General features: G+C 36.0%; 1 protein-coding gene across 1 annotated transcript in view; it reads left to right on the top strand.

The window, feature by feature from the left end:
* MAP3K1 (mitogen-activated protein kinase kinase kinase 1) overlaps nucleotides 1-13,349 on the top strand; it is a 39,064-nt gene that overhangs the window by 15,851 nt on the left and 9,864 nt on the right. Inside the window, exons 3-14 of the mRNA XM_008643015.2 lie at nucleotides 1,713-1,916; nucleotides 3,636-3,836; nucleotides 4,606-4,722; nucleotides 5,236-5,384; nucleotides 7,762-7,883; nucleotides 8,630-8,711; nucleotides 8,838-9,015; nucleotides 9,460-9,750; nucleotides 10,190-10,311; nucleotides 11,278-11,369; nucleotides 11,583-11,772; nucleotides 12,087-13,349. Coding sequence (XP_008641237.2) covers nucleotides 1,713-1,916; nucleotides 3,636-3,836; nucleotides 4,606-4,722; nucleotides 5,236-5,384; nucleotides 7,762-7,883; nucleotides 8,630-8,711; nucleotides 8,838-9,015; nucleotides 9,460-9,750; nucleotides 10,190-10,311; nucleotides 11,278-11,369; nucleotides 11,583-11,772; nucleotides 12,087-13,349 — 3,011 coding nt within the window. The remainder of the gene's footprint in view (nucleotides 1-1,712; nucleotides 1,917-3,635; nucleotides 3,837-4,605; nucleotides 4,723-5,235; nucleotides 5,385-7,761; nucleotides 7,884-8,629; nucleotides 8,712-8,837; nucleotides 9,016-9,459; nucleotides 9,751-10,189; nucleotides 10,312-11,277; nucleotides 11,370-11,582; nucleotides 11,773-12,086) is intronic.

Genomic DNA, 13,349 nt, shown 5'->3' with positions numbered 1-13,349 from the left:
GGGCTGCGCCTGCTCACCAGGTGGAAACAGGAACGAACCGAAACCCAGCTGTTCTTCGGCCCGCTCTCAGCTCTGCTGAGATTCGGATGGCAGTGTTCTGTTAGCCTTTTGGGTATTGCTTTGGCATAAACGGCTTGGAAGTGCTTTAAGAAATGCAAATACATCAAACCTGAAGCATTTTTAAGAGTAGTTTCAATTCTATTCAGCGTATTGCTGGTTAATTAACAGCCATTAGTTACTTATAAACGTAGTTGCATTGGTTGCTGTGACTCCCATGTACCACTAATGTAAAGATCATCTGATGCAGTATGCAAGTGTTTGGGGACAGCTTTTCTGGAACAGAAATAAGGTTCTGTTCTGAGAAATAACGTTGAAAATACTTAAAAGTGCACCAAACCCCAATGCCTCAAAGGATCAAATAACACAACTTTAAAAATGTGAATGCTTTTGGGTTACTGTGTGGTTTGAAATTGTTTTCCTGCTCAGCCCACTTCCTTTGAGGTTTCTGGGTGTGTCAGTACAACATTTGATGCTCCAGATTCTCAATTACTATAATTTGACATTTTTAATGTTTTCAAGCACAAGTAGCTGGTAACTGTAGCTTGTCCATAGGTACATAAATTTGTATTCTGATCTTCCAGGAAAGGAGAAGCATTACAGTTATTGGTAGGAGGGAAAAAATGCTTTTCACTGCTCTTTATACTTCTCTTTTATCCTGTTCCCTTTAGTAATTGGGCACTGAGTCTAGATGTCTCTTCTTACCCTAAGGAGGAAAAGCCCCTTTCAGTTTTTGTCTCAGAGAGACCTCTGGAACTTTCTGGGAGAGATCTGCTCTGTTTATCTGAGGTGTTGCTTGGAGCTTCCTTCCAGTGTTGAGTCAAGTCTCTGAGACACTGAAAAATGTAGAACTAAAACTGAATCTGCCCAGTGTGACTGTTTTTAATTTGATTCCCAGGGATGTTACTCTTCTTATGCATTATGTGGGTCTGACAGGCAGAAAGCTGAAAGTTGTCTTGAAATATTCTAATCCTCAGTATCAAAATTGTGTTCATGCAACAAAGCAGTGAATTGGAAGTGTATATATTCCCTTTGCTTGAGCAGCTATGTCTGTCCACATTGTGCAGCACCATGCACGTTGGTTAGCTCAGACGCCAAATGAGGTGTAGCTATTTTGCTTGTATGGCAGACAAAAAATGTGGATGTGGTTTTTGCAAAGAACAGCACACCTAATTTTGCTGGATTACCTCCATGTTTGAAGTCTTTATTTTGCAAAAGTGTTGTGCTGTAGAAACAGTAACCCTAGTATTCTTCAGCTGGTACCATGTTGAATGGATGGATCCAATATTATAGCTCTTAATAAGCAGACAGTACCTGTAGAGGAAAAAGTTCTTTTGGCTTCAACTTGGCAGATGGGGAAACTGCTATTCTTTAATATATCGTGACTGATAATTATAGAAGTACTTTGATAATTAAATCAGTTGCTGCCACAAGTAACATAAGCAGCACAAATGGACAGGAAGAAAGGTTCTTGCTTTTGTGTTGCATATAGATCAGGAAGCTAATCCCTCTTAGATGTTAGTAGTATGGCCCAAGGCATATTTGGATATCTGTATAACGGCTTATTTATAGTAAAATAATTCTTGATTAATTTGATTTGCGTTAATGTAAAATTGCCAATTAATAATTTTAACATGTGGTTTAATTTCCTCAAGGTGGTGAAACCTATCCCTGGAAAAGTAGATGGATCAGAAATGAACAAGCTCTGTCTAGATCCTCAAGCTGAAGGACAAAACACTGCTTCACCTACACAGAAAGGAAGACGTAGTCCTTCTCCTAGCAGCTCCTCTTCATCATCTGCTAGGACAGTTAAATCTGAGTCACCAGGTGTTAGAAGAAAAAGGGTATCTCCAGTGCCTGTAAGTTGCAAGCTGTGATGTAATTTTCAGTTTGGCTATATTCTACAATCTTTTGCTTAGAGGGGCAGTTGGTCCTGCCTCTGTAGAGCAAGATGCCGATATAAAGAGGTTATTACAGGGTATCACTTGGGTGACATACGTATCTCATGTGATACTTCTCATGTGTGTTTTCTTTTTCCTTCAGTCCTGCTTCCATTTGTTATTGCTAGGAAATAAATGAAGAAATACAGATACTCAGTCAAGAATACATATAAGTTCTCTTAGCTTGATTAGCATGAAGAAGTGCTGGTAGTTTCTTTTTTTTTTTTTTTTTTTTTTTTTTTTTTTTTTTTTTTTTTTTTTTTTTTTTTTTTTTACTGTAGTCAGTTTCTCCTGCCTGTCAGTTCTCTGGGCAGGTATATTCCATTAAGGATTGGATTGTGGATGAGATTAAGATTCCTGTAGAAAAGTGTTACTGGTATACTCTTGTGATCCTCTATTTCAGAACTGATCTTTATGCACAGATAGGGAAGATGTATTTATGTACGTTGTTAGAAGTCTAAAATCACTATCACTGCATTCTAGGGAAGATGTAGAATAGAGCAAGAGTAACTGGCTGAATTAAAGATCAAGAGTATATTTTGAGGAATAATATCTAACATGCTAGGTTGTTGTAAAAATGCTCATCAACAGTTAAATTCACAATGCAATTCACTGTGCAATTCACAGTGCAATTAGAGGAAAAATAAGATTTAATTGGTTTTATTGTCCCATTGTTCTAAACAAGTTTTTCCAGTATCAGTTAAAATATGTACTGCCATTCTTCTGAACTAGGGACAAGTATCAAAAGTTACAGCACAGCAGCAGTAGTCCTTTCCTCCTGACGAGAGAAACTGACAGCTCACCAAAATACTGAATTTTGTCTTTGATCCATTTTTGCTTGGTTGGTGTTTTTTGGTTTATATTAACTTTTCACATTAAAAACATTAAAAATCCTGGTTCTATTTCACTTATATGATGGACAGTGAATTCATTATTACTTTCATCCTAACATGAAATTCAATGCTTATAAATAAAAGCAGAAGATTTGAAATGGGATTGAACCATTAATGCATTTCATAATGTTAGAAATGTGAAGAATTTAATTGAAGACAATCTTCCTAAAAGGTTTGGGCCACTGATTTTTTTATTATGGGGAAACAATATTAAAAAAAAACCTGAAAGCATCTTCAGCTAAAAGTTGCTTTCATGGTGGAAAAGGGAGCAAGCTGTATCTTTTTTTTTCTTTTCTTTGGAATTTTCTTAAACTTTTGATCTTTGTTGGACTTGTATTCCCTTTTGTAAACTGTAGTCATAGCATTTTTTCATTTATGAAATACATTAACATTACAGCCTTATATAGTGATCTCTTTTATTGAGTAATAAGTCTCTGAGTATCTTCTGATTGAATTATGTTTGAAAATTCAGTAGTAATATGGTAATGCAACCAATGACATTAAAATAAAAAGCAATTTAAGACTCCTTTTGTGTCCCAATGTCAGGCAAGTTTCAGCTACAGAATTCAGTTTTCATATGCCCTCAAGTTCTGGCATGGGAGAAGAGTAATCCTTTTAAATCATAGAGTCTAAGAGATTGTAGTAGTGCCAGGTTTTGGGGACTCTTATTCTGGAAATAAATAAACCATACCTATTTAAACATATTTCTGTCCTTTGAATGCTCATGACGGAGGCACTTCTATAGTTTCAGAGCGGACGGATAACACCACCTCGACGAGCCCCATCTCCAGATGGCTTCTCTCCCCACAGCCCTGAGGAGACAAATCGCCGTGTCAACAAAGTGATGCGAGCCAGGCTGTACTTGCTGCAGCAGATAGGACCCAACTCTTTCTTAATTGGAGGCGACAGCCCTGATAATAAATACCGAGTGTTTATTGGGCCTCAGGTAGGGAATGTTTTTGTCTTGTTTATAGCTTTTACCAATTCATAGTTAATTTCAGAAATCTGTTTAAAGCCAAATGAGATCAATCATTGATCACTGTTCTGTAAAGTAATGTTTCAAAGTTGTAATCTGTACTCATGGAATACCAAAATCAGCTTGTAATTTGTAAACTACATTTGTCTACAGTTTCTCTTTTTTGAAAGAAAAAAGTCATTCCTAGAAGTGGTTCTGAATTATATGTCTTACATACTCTTGGCTAAAATTTGGCCACTTAATTCCTCTATTCATGGGATGTGTATAAATGACAAACACATGACATAATTCCCTTATTGTGTGATAATTTCACTGATACCCATAATGAGGTTCATAGGCTTTCTTGGTACTAATGTGATGCAATATTGGGACACATCCAGGTTGGATAAAGAGAAGCATCTCATTTAAGTTTGATTGATGTCCTGTTGTGGATTTGTGATTATATGCATAAATTCCTTCCAGTTTGAAGCATAAAAATAGCTTCAGTTGATTAAAAAAAAGGGACGGGGTAGAGGGAGAAAATAAATTGAAAACTGGTGTCATAATTATATGCTTTCTCATCTGTGTTTCTGAATAATATTTTAGGAATTCTCTTTTTTTGTAAGTCCATGCAAGAGACATTTTTGCTGTATATGAAATATTTTTGTGTTGGGGGATGGGTAGTGTATGTTCTATGATACACTTAAATGTGTAAAAATTACCAAGTCAGTAGAGCCTTAGCATATACTTTTCTTTGCAGACTTGTAGCTGCGGCCGTGGGACTTTTTGTATTCATCTGCTGTTTGTTATGCTGCGGGTCTTTCAGCTTGAACCCTCAGACCCAATGCTCTGGAGAAAGACACTGAAGAACTTTGAGGTAATCAATTTCTAATAGATGTAATGATGATCTAGAAGACGCTCTATAATGTCTTCAGGACACTATCTTAAAAATGCTGAAAACTGTTAGATTTCAAAGCAACAAGAAATATGTTTATAATTATATCTTTAATTCAGTCACAAGAGTTCTTTCAGTGGAAAAAATTATCTGCAAATATTACACATAACTGCATAAATAGTAGAGAGCTGTGGTTTAGTGAGTGATTCAACTCTTGGGATTTTCTACTCAAATTTATAGATCTGTCTCTCTGAGTTGCTAATAGGAAGGAAGAAAATGGGTATTTTGAAGTGATCGTGTGTTTACTTAAAGCTGTTATTTTCAATAAGCAGGTAAGTTTTTGGTATAAAATGTTTCTTGTGATCTTTTTAGTAGTAAGACTTCTGATGAATAGATTTTTCCTGTTAGCAGTAGTTTATGCTTTGGTAATATGACTTTTAATTACAAGCTATTCATAGGATAAATACGACTGTTGCTATCTTTTTCTGATGTTAGGTTGAGAGTTTGTTCCAGAAATATCACAGTAGGCGTAGCTCGAGGATCAAAGCTCCATCTCGTAACACCATCCAGAAGTTTGTCTCACGCATGTCAAATTCTCATACATTGTCATCATCTAGTACTTCTACATCTAGTTCAGAAAACAGGTTAGTATTTTTTAAAGGAATTACAAGCTTTGTTTTGTAGTTTCAGAGTCACCTACATTCTTTTTGTTCAAAGCTGCTTTCATTTCAAGCCACTTTAAGTCTCTGCATTTGCAAGCTATCAAGTCAAGCATACATTAGTCACTGTGGTACCAAGTGGGCATATTTGTTTTGTAACTTCTGTTGGGAAAATGTTAAGCAGAGTTGTGAAAAGAATTTTTTTGACCCTGTATGAATTTTGCAAAACAAACTTAAATCTGAGTGCAAGACTGAAGCATATGTCAACTTTGGTAGCCTATTGTGTGCATTTTTTCAAATACAGCACTTGTGCAAATGTTAACAGAAGAATAAACATGATTTTTCTTTGTCTCCTATCCTGCTTTGGAGAAAAGCTTGTGTGTCTGACAATACAATGAAAAATATTTAGGTAAATGCACTCTATGTAAACACATACATAAATGTAAAAACACAAGTAAGCATATGTTTTTAAAACTTTAAACATTCATTGAAAATGGATGTTTAAATTATTTTAAAAGGGCAATTAATGTCCTAGCTTTATAGTTTGTACAATACTAAATGATGTCTTGTCTGTGAATTTTAAGTGATGTGTTATTCTTTCATATTTTTTTCCCTGACTTCTACTTGAGTGCTTTTATACATTCTTTTCCATGGTTTTGAAAAGATGCTGATTAATTTTTTAAACAAATAATTTATGCTTGCATTATTTTGTGGGTAAACTGTACATCATTTAGAGAGGTCAAACCAAAGAAGGCAACCCTAACTGAGGCTTTGTTTTGTGTGAAGTGGAATCTAACTTACGGAGTACCTTGATGTGTTACTTTGTGATAATGAGCATATTAGTAAGTATTGAATATATTCAGACAGGTTTATAATTCTGATATACAGACTGTGACATTAACTTCACTTCATCTTTTACTTATTTTTCCAAATTATGTCACGGTAAATAAATTCCATAAACAAAGCTGTAAATACATAATTACTCTGGAACTACTTATCTGTGACAAGCCAGTTCTTTTTATGTAGATACTTTGCATAGGAATTATTTTTTCCCATAGGATTGTGAACTTCGCTGCGTTAGTTATCACTTTTTACAGGGTGAAGGATTTTTCAGTTGTTTGCCAGTACACCTGGTGATACTGATTCACCCTGCAATAATGATTCAATGAGAGAAGCTACTGTTTTGTACTAGTCTAAATTTGTATGGTATAGTTATTGAAGAACACTGAGCATCAGATTCATTTGAAATAGAAGTATACTCGGTTCTGGTATTTCCTGTGACTTGCAGTTATGTTTTGTGTACTGCTAATTCTTCAAAAATAAGTTTCTAATTAATAAATATATATACATGTGGAAAATTATTTTTCATTGTAAGCTTACTTTTGTGGATTTTCTCAAGGAAAAAATAGCTTTGCAAGCATTTGCAAAGAAATAGAAGGGAATACTTGTATATAGAAATATAGAAATAATGCATGTACAAGTTAATTTTATTTTTAAAATGCATTGTTGTTAAACAAATGCAGGGTGCCTGCAAAGTTTTAGATGCATGCCAGCTATACCTTAAATTTTTTGCTATGAGTAATTAGAGTTTTGCACATTTAAACAATATTGCAAAGGATTAAAAATCTGTGCTTTTCATTGCATGTTGTTTAAGTTTAGAAGAATTTTTTGGGTAAATCTCTGGTTATATCCATTTAAAAATAAAACTGGAGAAAAATAAAATAGAAACAACAAGTAAAACAGGGAAAATAGGGTTTTTTCTAAACGTCTATGTGTGACATGTATGTTAGTGTTCATGTGAATCTATTCCATCAGTTTCTGTTAGTGGCAGAAAATTCTTGAGCAGTTGTTTATTTTTTGAGTTTTACTGTGTTCATCGAAGAGTATTTACAGTTTCCTGTAAAGGGCTAGAGACTACCTTGTGACTCCACATTCTGAAAGGAATGTGATGAAAAAGAATGTGGGTAGCTTTCAAAATACAAAAATTTCTTAGTTTTTCAAAACCAAATTATAAATTAAAAAGTGAAGGTTGGTTTGTTTAAAGAAGCCTTAGAGGAAAAAAATGTTAAGTGCCCAAAGCTGGGCCTTTCAATCTCTAATTGGTATCTGACCTAGTTTGAAAAGATGTCATGCGTTTTGTGACTTTCCCTTTCATTTCAACAAAGTGTTGTCTGTACTCAGTGCTTCTAAAAATCTGGTTGCTTACTTACTCAGACCAAGGTTTAGGAGAATGGTTCATGAATAGCCTATAGTTATCCAGAAGTGACTCTTCCAAACTGGAAGTTAATATTTTTTTCACTGTTAAAGCATGTTCTGAATTCTGATATGCCTCTCCTACAATCACAAATGTCTCTTTTTATAGTATGAAGGATGAAGAAGAACAGATGTGCCCCATTTGTTTGTTAGGCATGCTGGATGAAGAGAGTCTAACTGTGTGTGAAGATGGCTGCAGGAACAAATTACACCACCACTGCATGTCAATATGTATGTTACCTTTGTTTTGTAGAGTTCTGGTGACTCTAAATCTGCAGAAGTACTATAGCTTACTATGGGTTTGGGTTGTTTGTTTTCTTTTTAATAAAAAAACCCAGAAATCTTCTCTTAAATGGTGACTGTTAACTTTGAGAATGTGGTATCATTCAGGTACTATTGATACACCTTATTTTATCACTTACTCACAAATCGAGTTTGTAATTCAGTGCTCTGATATAGAAGTTACCTGCAGCTCAAGAGGTTTAAGCTTCTCTTATCTGAATGAAAAGATGATGTCCAATTAGACCAATGTTAGGAATGGCCTTTTAACTCCCTGTGACTTGTCATTAGAATGCATGAAAGTCATATAGTGTCAGCTTGGATTATATAATGAATTATGAAGTATGTTTATATAATACATTAAATGAAGAGTATAAGTATTTACAGTTTGCATTTACAAATAAAATTTTCCTATATTTGTGGTGCAAAAGGACTTGAATTTCAGTTCATAACTCAAAATATTCATTGTACTACTGAAGTGAAGCATTTCTTCATGCAGGAAAAAAAAGTTTAAGCACCCATATTTTAATGCCCAGGCTGTTAAAAGCGGCTCAGTTCAGAAGCGTTTATTATGAAACTGATGTTCTTCAGTAAAACTTAGAAATAGTTACGCCATTTAACTTAGAAATAGTTATGCCATTTTCTGGTTTCGTACCTTGTAAAACTTAAATGCATATTATCCTGTTGCTGTATTCCAGGGGCAGAAGAATGCAGAAGAAACAGAGAGCCACTTATCTGTCCACTTTGTAGATCTAAATGGAGATCTCATGATTTCTATAGGTGAGGATTCAGTTGGTGTATAATAAACTATCTGTTTCTGGATCTTTAATTGATATTTCTGAATATGCTAGAGTATTACCTCAGATGTTTTATTTGTTACCTGTGTTACTTGTTCTTGATCTGTAGTCATGAATTGCCAAGCCCTGTGGACTCTTCTGTTCTCCGTGTGGTTCAGCAACAATCTCAGCAGCAGTCTGCAGTTGGATCACAGAGAAGAATCCAAGATAGCGATTTTAACCTTACTCATTATGGAGTCCAGCAGATCCCTTCTATATATAAAGATTCAGCTGAGCCATGGATTCAGGTAATTTTATTTTGTGAAAAACATAATAGCCTTTAGAGTGTAGAGGTGGCTTCAGCTGAACATGGGTCAAATACTTAAAAATGAGAGAACTGCCATTATTTTTGTCCAGTATAGCCAGATCTTGATTTCAGGACTGTTAATATCAATGTCTAGAAACCAACTTCATACTTAATAATTAAAATTCAAAGTGAATTAAGCTGTCCTAACAGTCATTCTCCCACTTCTCCTAATAGATTTTTTACAGAACCAGTAGTATATGATTTATGATGTTTTATTTCTATCACAGAATCTGTTTTTTAAGTCACTGTACCTTTGGACATATTTTTGCTGTCAGCCTTGATGATTTTTAACTAATCTTTCCTCTTTTTTAATTGCTCTTGTTAGGTACTTAAGTTGCATCATTATTAGTTTTGACTCCTGTAATGTTGCTTTCTTCCTTGGCAGGTGTTCGGGATGGAGCTAGTTGGCTGCTTGTTTTCTCGAAACTGGAATATACGAGAGATGGCACTTAGACGTCTTTCCCATGATGTTAGTGGTGCTCTATTACTGGCTAATGGTGAAAGCACTGGAAACTCTGGAAGCAGCAATGGAAACAACACAAGTGCTGGAGCGCTGGGAGCAGCTAGTGGGTCATCTCAGACCAGTATCTCAGGAGATGTGGTGGTGGAATCCTGCTGCAGTGTGCTGTCCATGGTCTGTGCCGACCCTGTCTACAAAGTGTATGTTGCTGCTTTAGTAAGTAGTTGTTTACTTGTTGTATTCTACTCATTTCATAGCTACTTCATTTTTGAAGGTGGAGGGAATGGGAGAAGATACATGAAGTCAGGAATCCTAGTAATTGTTGCTGAGCACCACTGATGACTTTTAACTATCATTTGAAAGTGGGATGATCAAAATACTCATAAGTTAAAGGATATGACTTCGCTGGCACTTGCCACAGTGCTAAGTATTGACAGTATTTGTATGTTTTTCACTCTCAAAGAGGAGGTGACTAACTCTTGCAGTGAATATGTAGTAAGCTATTTATCCTTTGAACATTTCACTGACATTTTGAACACAATTTATGTAGAACTTAATTTACAACTCTTCAATGCTTACTTGCATCTCTTTAAAAATAATAAAAATTGTTTAGCTAGTAAGTTTTAATAGGTATTGTTTTTTTCCTTTCTCTTAGAAAACTTTAAGAGCCATGCTGGTGTACACTCCTTGTCATACTTTGGCAGAGAGGACTAAACTACAGCGACTTCTCAAGCCAATTGTAGAGACGATACTAGTTAAATGTGCAGATGCTAACAGGTATGGTGTCTCATGAACTTAATTTTGGACTATTACTGAAATATCTTAAAGCTTTATTTGTTGCTATTCATGTGGAACTAGTTGGTGTTAAAATGCGTGGATTGTAAATATATATCATTGTTTTGCTAGCCTAACTGCTGCTGGCAAACTTCTGGCTTGAAAGATGCAGGTTTTGAAGGCAAGTGAATGTATACTTTGTTTTCTTAAGGGCTTTTTCCCCCCGTAAAATAAAGGGCAGTCATGAAACAATCCCTTCCATCTCTTTTGCTATTGATTTGGTCTAATTCTCATGACTCTCCTTAAAGACTCTCCTTAAAGCTATTAGCAAGTACTCCTCAGTAATCTTCCTGCTTCAGCAAAAGTTGTAACACATCTTTGCCATGAAGCAGTAGCAGTAATTTAACACTTGTGATTTGTAATTCAGAGTGTAATGCTAGGAGATGACTATTCAGAGTGACTTGCTCTTGGCTCGAGTCTTCCTGTCCTAGGCTACCCTGTTTGTTCTGCCAGGCCAACCATTTCTTCTCCTGTACTGTAAACTAATGCAGAACTCCACCAGCTTGAGTTTCGTCTCTCTAGGTTTAGTTTCTAAGCAGCATTTCTTCTGAAACTGCAGCTAGAGATCCACCAGCAATAGTCTAGCAAGAGAATATCTAAAGTTAAAGTAGTAAGTGAAATAGAACTGTTTTTATGTATTTGGCCACATTTTGCAAGAGAATGAGATGATTTGGGGTTTTGTTTGTAGATTAGTGATAGACATTACATTTCTGGAAGTATCCTTGTAAAAATGTTGCAACCATTGGTAGCTTACAAAGAGTGGATTATAGAAATTTACTGGAATAAAGTGATGTGAAATCATTTTACATACAATTCCTAGCTGATGATTTCTTAAGTATAATGAATAGAATATTCTTCCTTGAAAGCATTTTCTAAAGGAATTCTTTTTTTGGTTTTAATTTCTTACAGTCGAACAAGTCAACTTTCAGTCTCAACGCTATTGGAGATGTGTAAAGGTCAAGCAGGCGAGCTGGCAGTTGGGAGAGAAATACTTAAATCTGGTAATAATAACTCTCCATATACAATTGAATTAAATTACAAGCAAATAATACTAGAATTTATCAAGTACAAGCATGGCAAAGAGAACAGTATTTCAGCAGTTAGGAGTGGGGTTAATTTGGGCAAACAATGAATAATTCTGTATGATACAGTTCTGATCTTCATGTAGACTGTGAATCTAATACCTAATCTTCATTTTATTAACTTTCTTATAGGATCCATTGGTATTGGAGGTGTTGATTATGTCTTAAATTGTATTCTTGGGACTGAAATTGAATCTAGCAACTGGCAAGCACTGCTTGGACGACTTTGTCTAATAGACAGACTTCTCTTGGAATTTCCCAGTGAATTTTATCCCCACATTGTTTGTGGAGATGTCTTGCAGGCTGATACTGTAGTTGACAGGTATTTGCTTGTACTATGTGAATTTTACTCTTTGTAGTTGAATTTGTTGGTGGTAATTTCATAAAAGAAGTAGTTGTTCTAATTCCTGTGAACAAGTAACATATATTTCTATGCACTGTGTGCTTGCTTTATGGAGTAAATAGTTGCATTTTAAAAAACTTCTGACCTGTGAAGCATTTTTGAAGCACCAATGCAACGATAAATCTCCTTCCTACTTCAGAACTGACAGCTAAATACATTATCTTGAAACGGCTTTTTTGGTACTAGTTAACTAGAGGATGTCGGTGTATAAAAGACCTCTTTTCTTTTTTTAGGTATAAGAAACTTCTCTCCCTCTTAAATTTCGCCTTGCAGTCCATTGACAATTCCCACTCAATGGTTGGCAAACTGTCGCGGAGAGTATTTTTGAGTGCAGCAAGAATGGTGGCAAGAGTGCCCCAAGTTTTTGTAAAGCTGTTAGATATGTTGAGTGTGACAAGCTCAACTCATTATGCAAGGATGCGTCGACGTCTGATGGCAATAGCAGATGAAATGGAAATTGCAGAAGCCATTCAGCTAGGCATGGAAGAAATGCACTCTGGGGAACGCCGACATGAAGACTTTTTACAGCTACCTGTGCCAGATAACTCTCCAGAAACTACAGAAAATAATACTCCCAACAACACTGTCCAGTTATCAGGGAAGAGTGGGAAAGGTTTAAGTGATAGAAAACTGAGTGCCAGTCCAGATGACATTTCTGAGATGCTAGCTGGCCTTGCTGTGGGACTTCCTGTTTCATCAGTAACCACTGAGCAACCAAAACCAGCCATTCAAACAAAAGGAAAACCCCACAGTCAGTGTGTGAACTCTTCTTCCTCATCCGGTCATTCCCAGTCACTATTCCCAACTCTTCTGTTTCCATCAAACCCATCTGTACCAGCTGGCACTGTAACAGATGTCTCTAAACTCAGACCTCAGGGATTTGTTCCCTGCAAAATCCCCTCACCTTCTCCTCAAACACAGCGGAAACTTTCTCTCCAGTTTCAGCGAAACTGTTCTGAAAGTAAAGAATCTGAGAAACTTTCTCCGGTTTTTACCCAAGCCAGGCCGTTGCCATCCAGTCATGTACACAGGCCAAAGCCATCGCGACCCACCCCAAGTGATATGAACAAGCAAGGAGAAACCTTAAAAAGCAGTATGACACTTGACCTGAATGATATTTCACAGTGTGAAGGCAATAGCAGTGCAGTTATACCAAGTGAAGAGACAGTGTTCACACCAGTAGATGAAAAGTGCCGGCTGGATGTTAATGCAGAGCTCAATTCCAGTATTGAGGACCTACTTGAGGCCTCCATGCCAACAAGTGATGGCACAGTTACATTCAAGTCTGAAGTTGCAGTTCTTTCTCCTGAGCGGGCAGAAAATGATGATACTTACAAAGATGATGTAAATCATAATCAAAAATGCAAGGAAAAGATGGAAGCCGAAGAGGAGGAAGCTTTAGCTATTGCTATGGCAATGTCAGCATCCCAAGATGCCTTGCCAATAATTCCTCAACTACAGGTCGAAAATGGTGAAGATATCATAATTATTCAGCA

Source organism: Corvus brachyrhynchos, unplaced genomic scaffold (genome assembly GCF_000691975.1).
Source record: "Corvus brachyrhynchos isolate BGI_N302 unplaced genomic scaffold, ASM69197v1 scaffold310, whole genome shotgun sequence".
Lineage (NCBI taxonomy): Eukaryota > Metazoa > Chordata > Aves > Passeriformes > Corvidae > Corvus > Corvus brachyrhynchos.
This window is presented reverse-complemented; position numbering and strand designations above follow the sequence as displayed.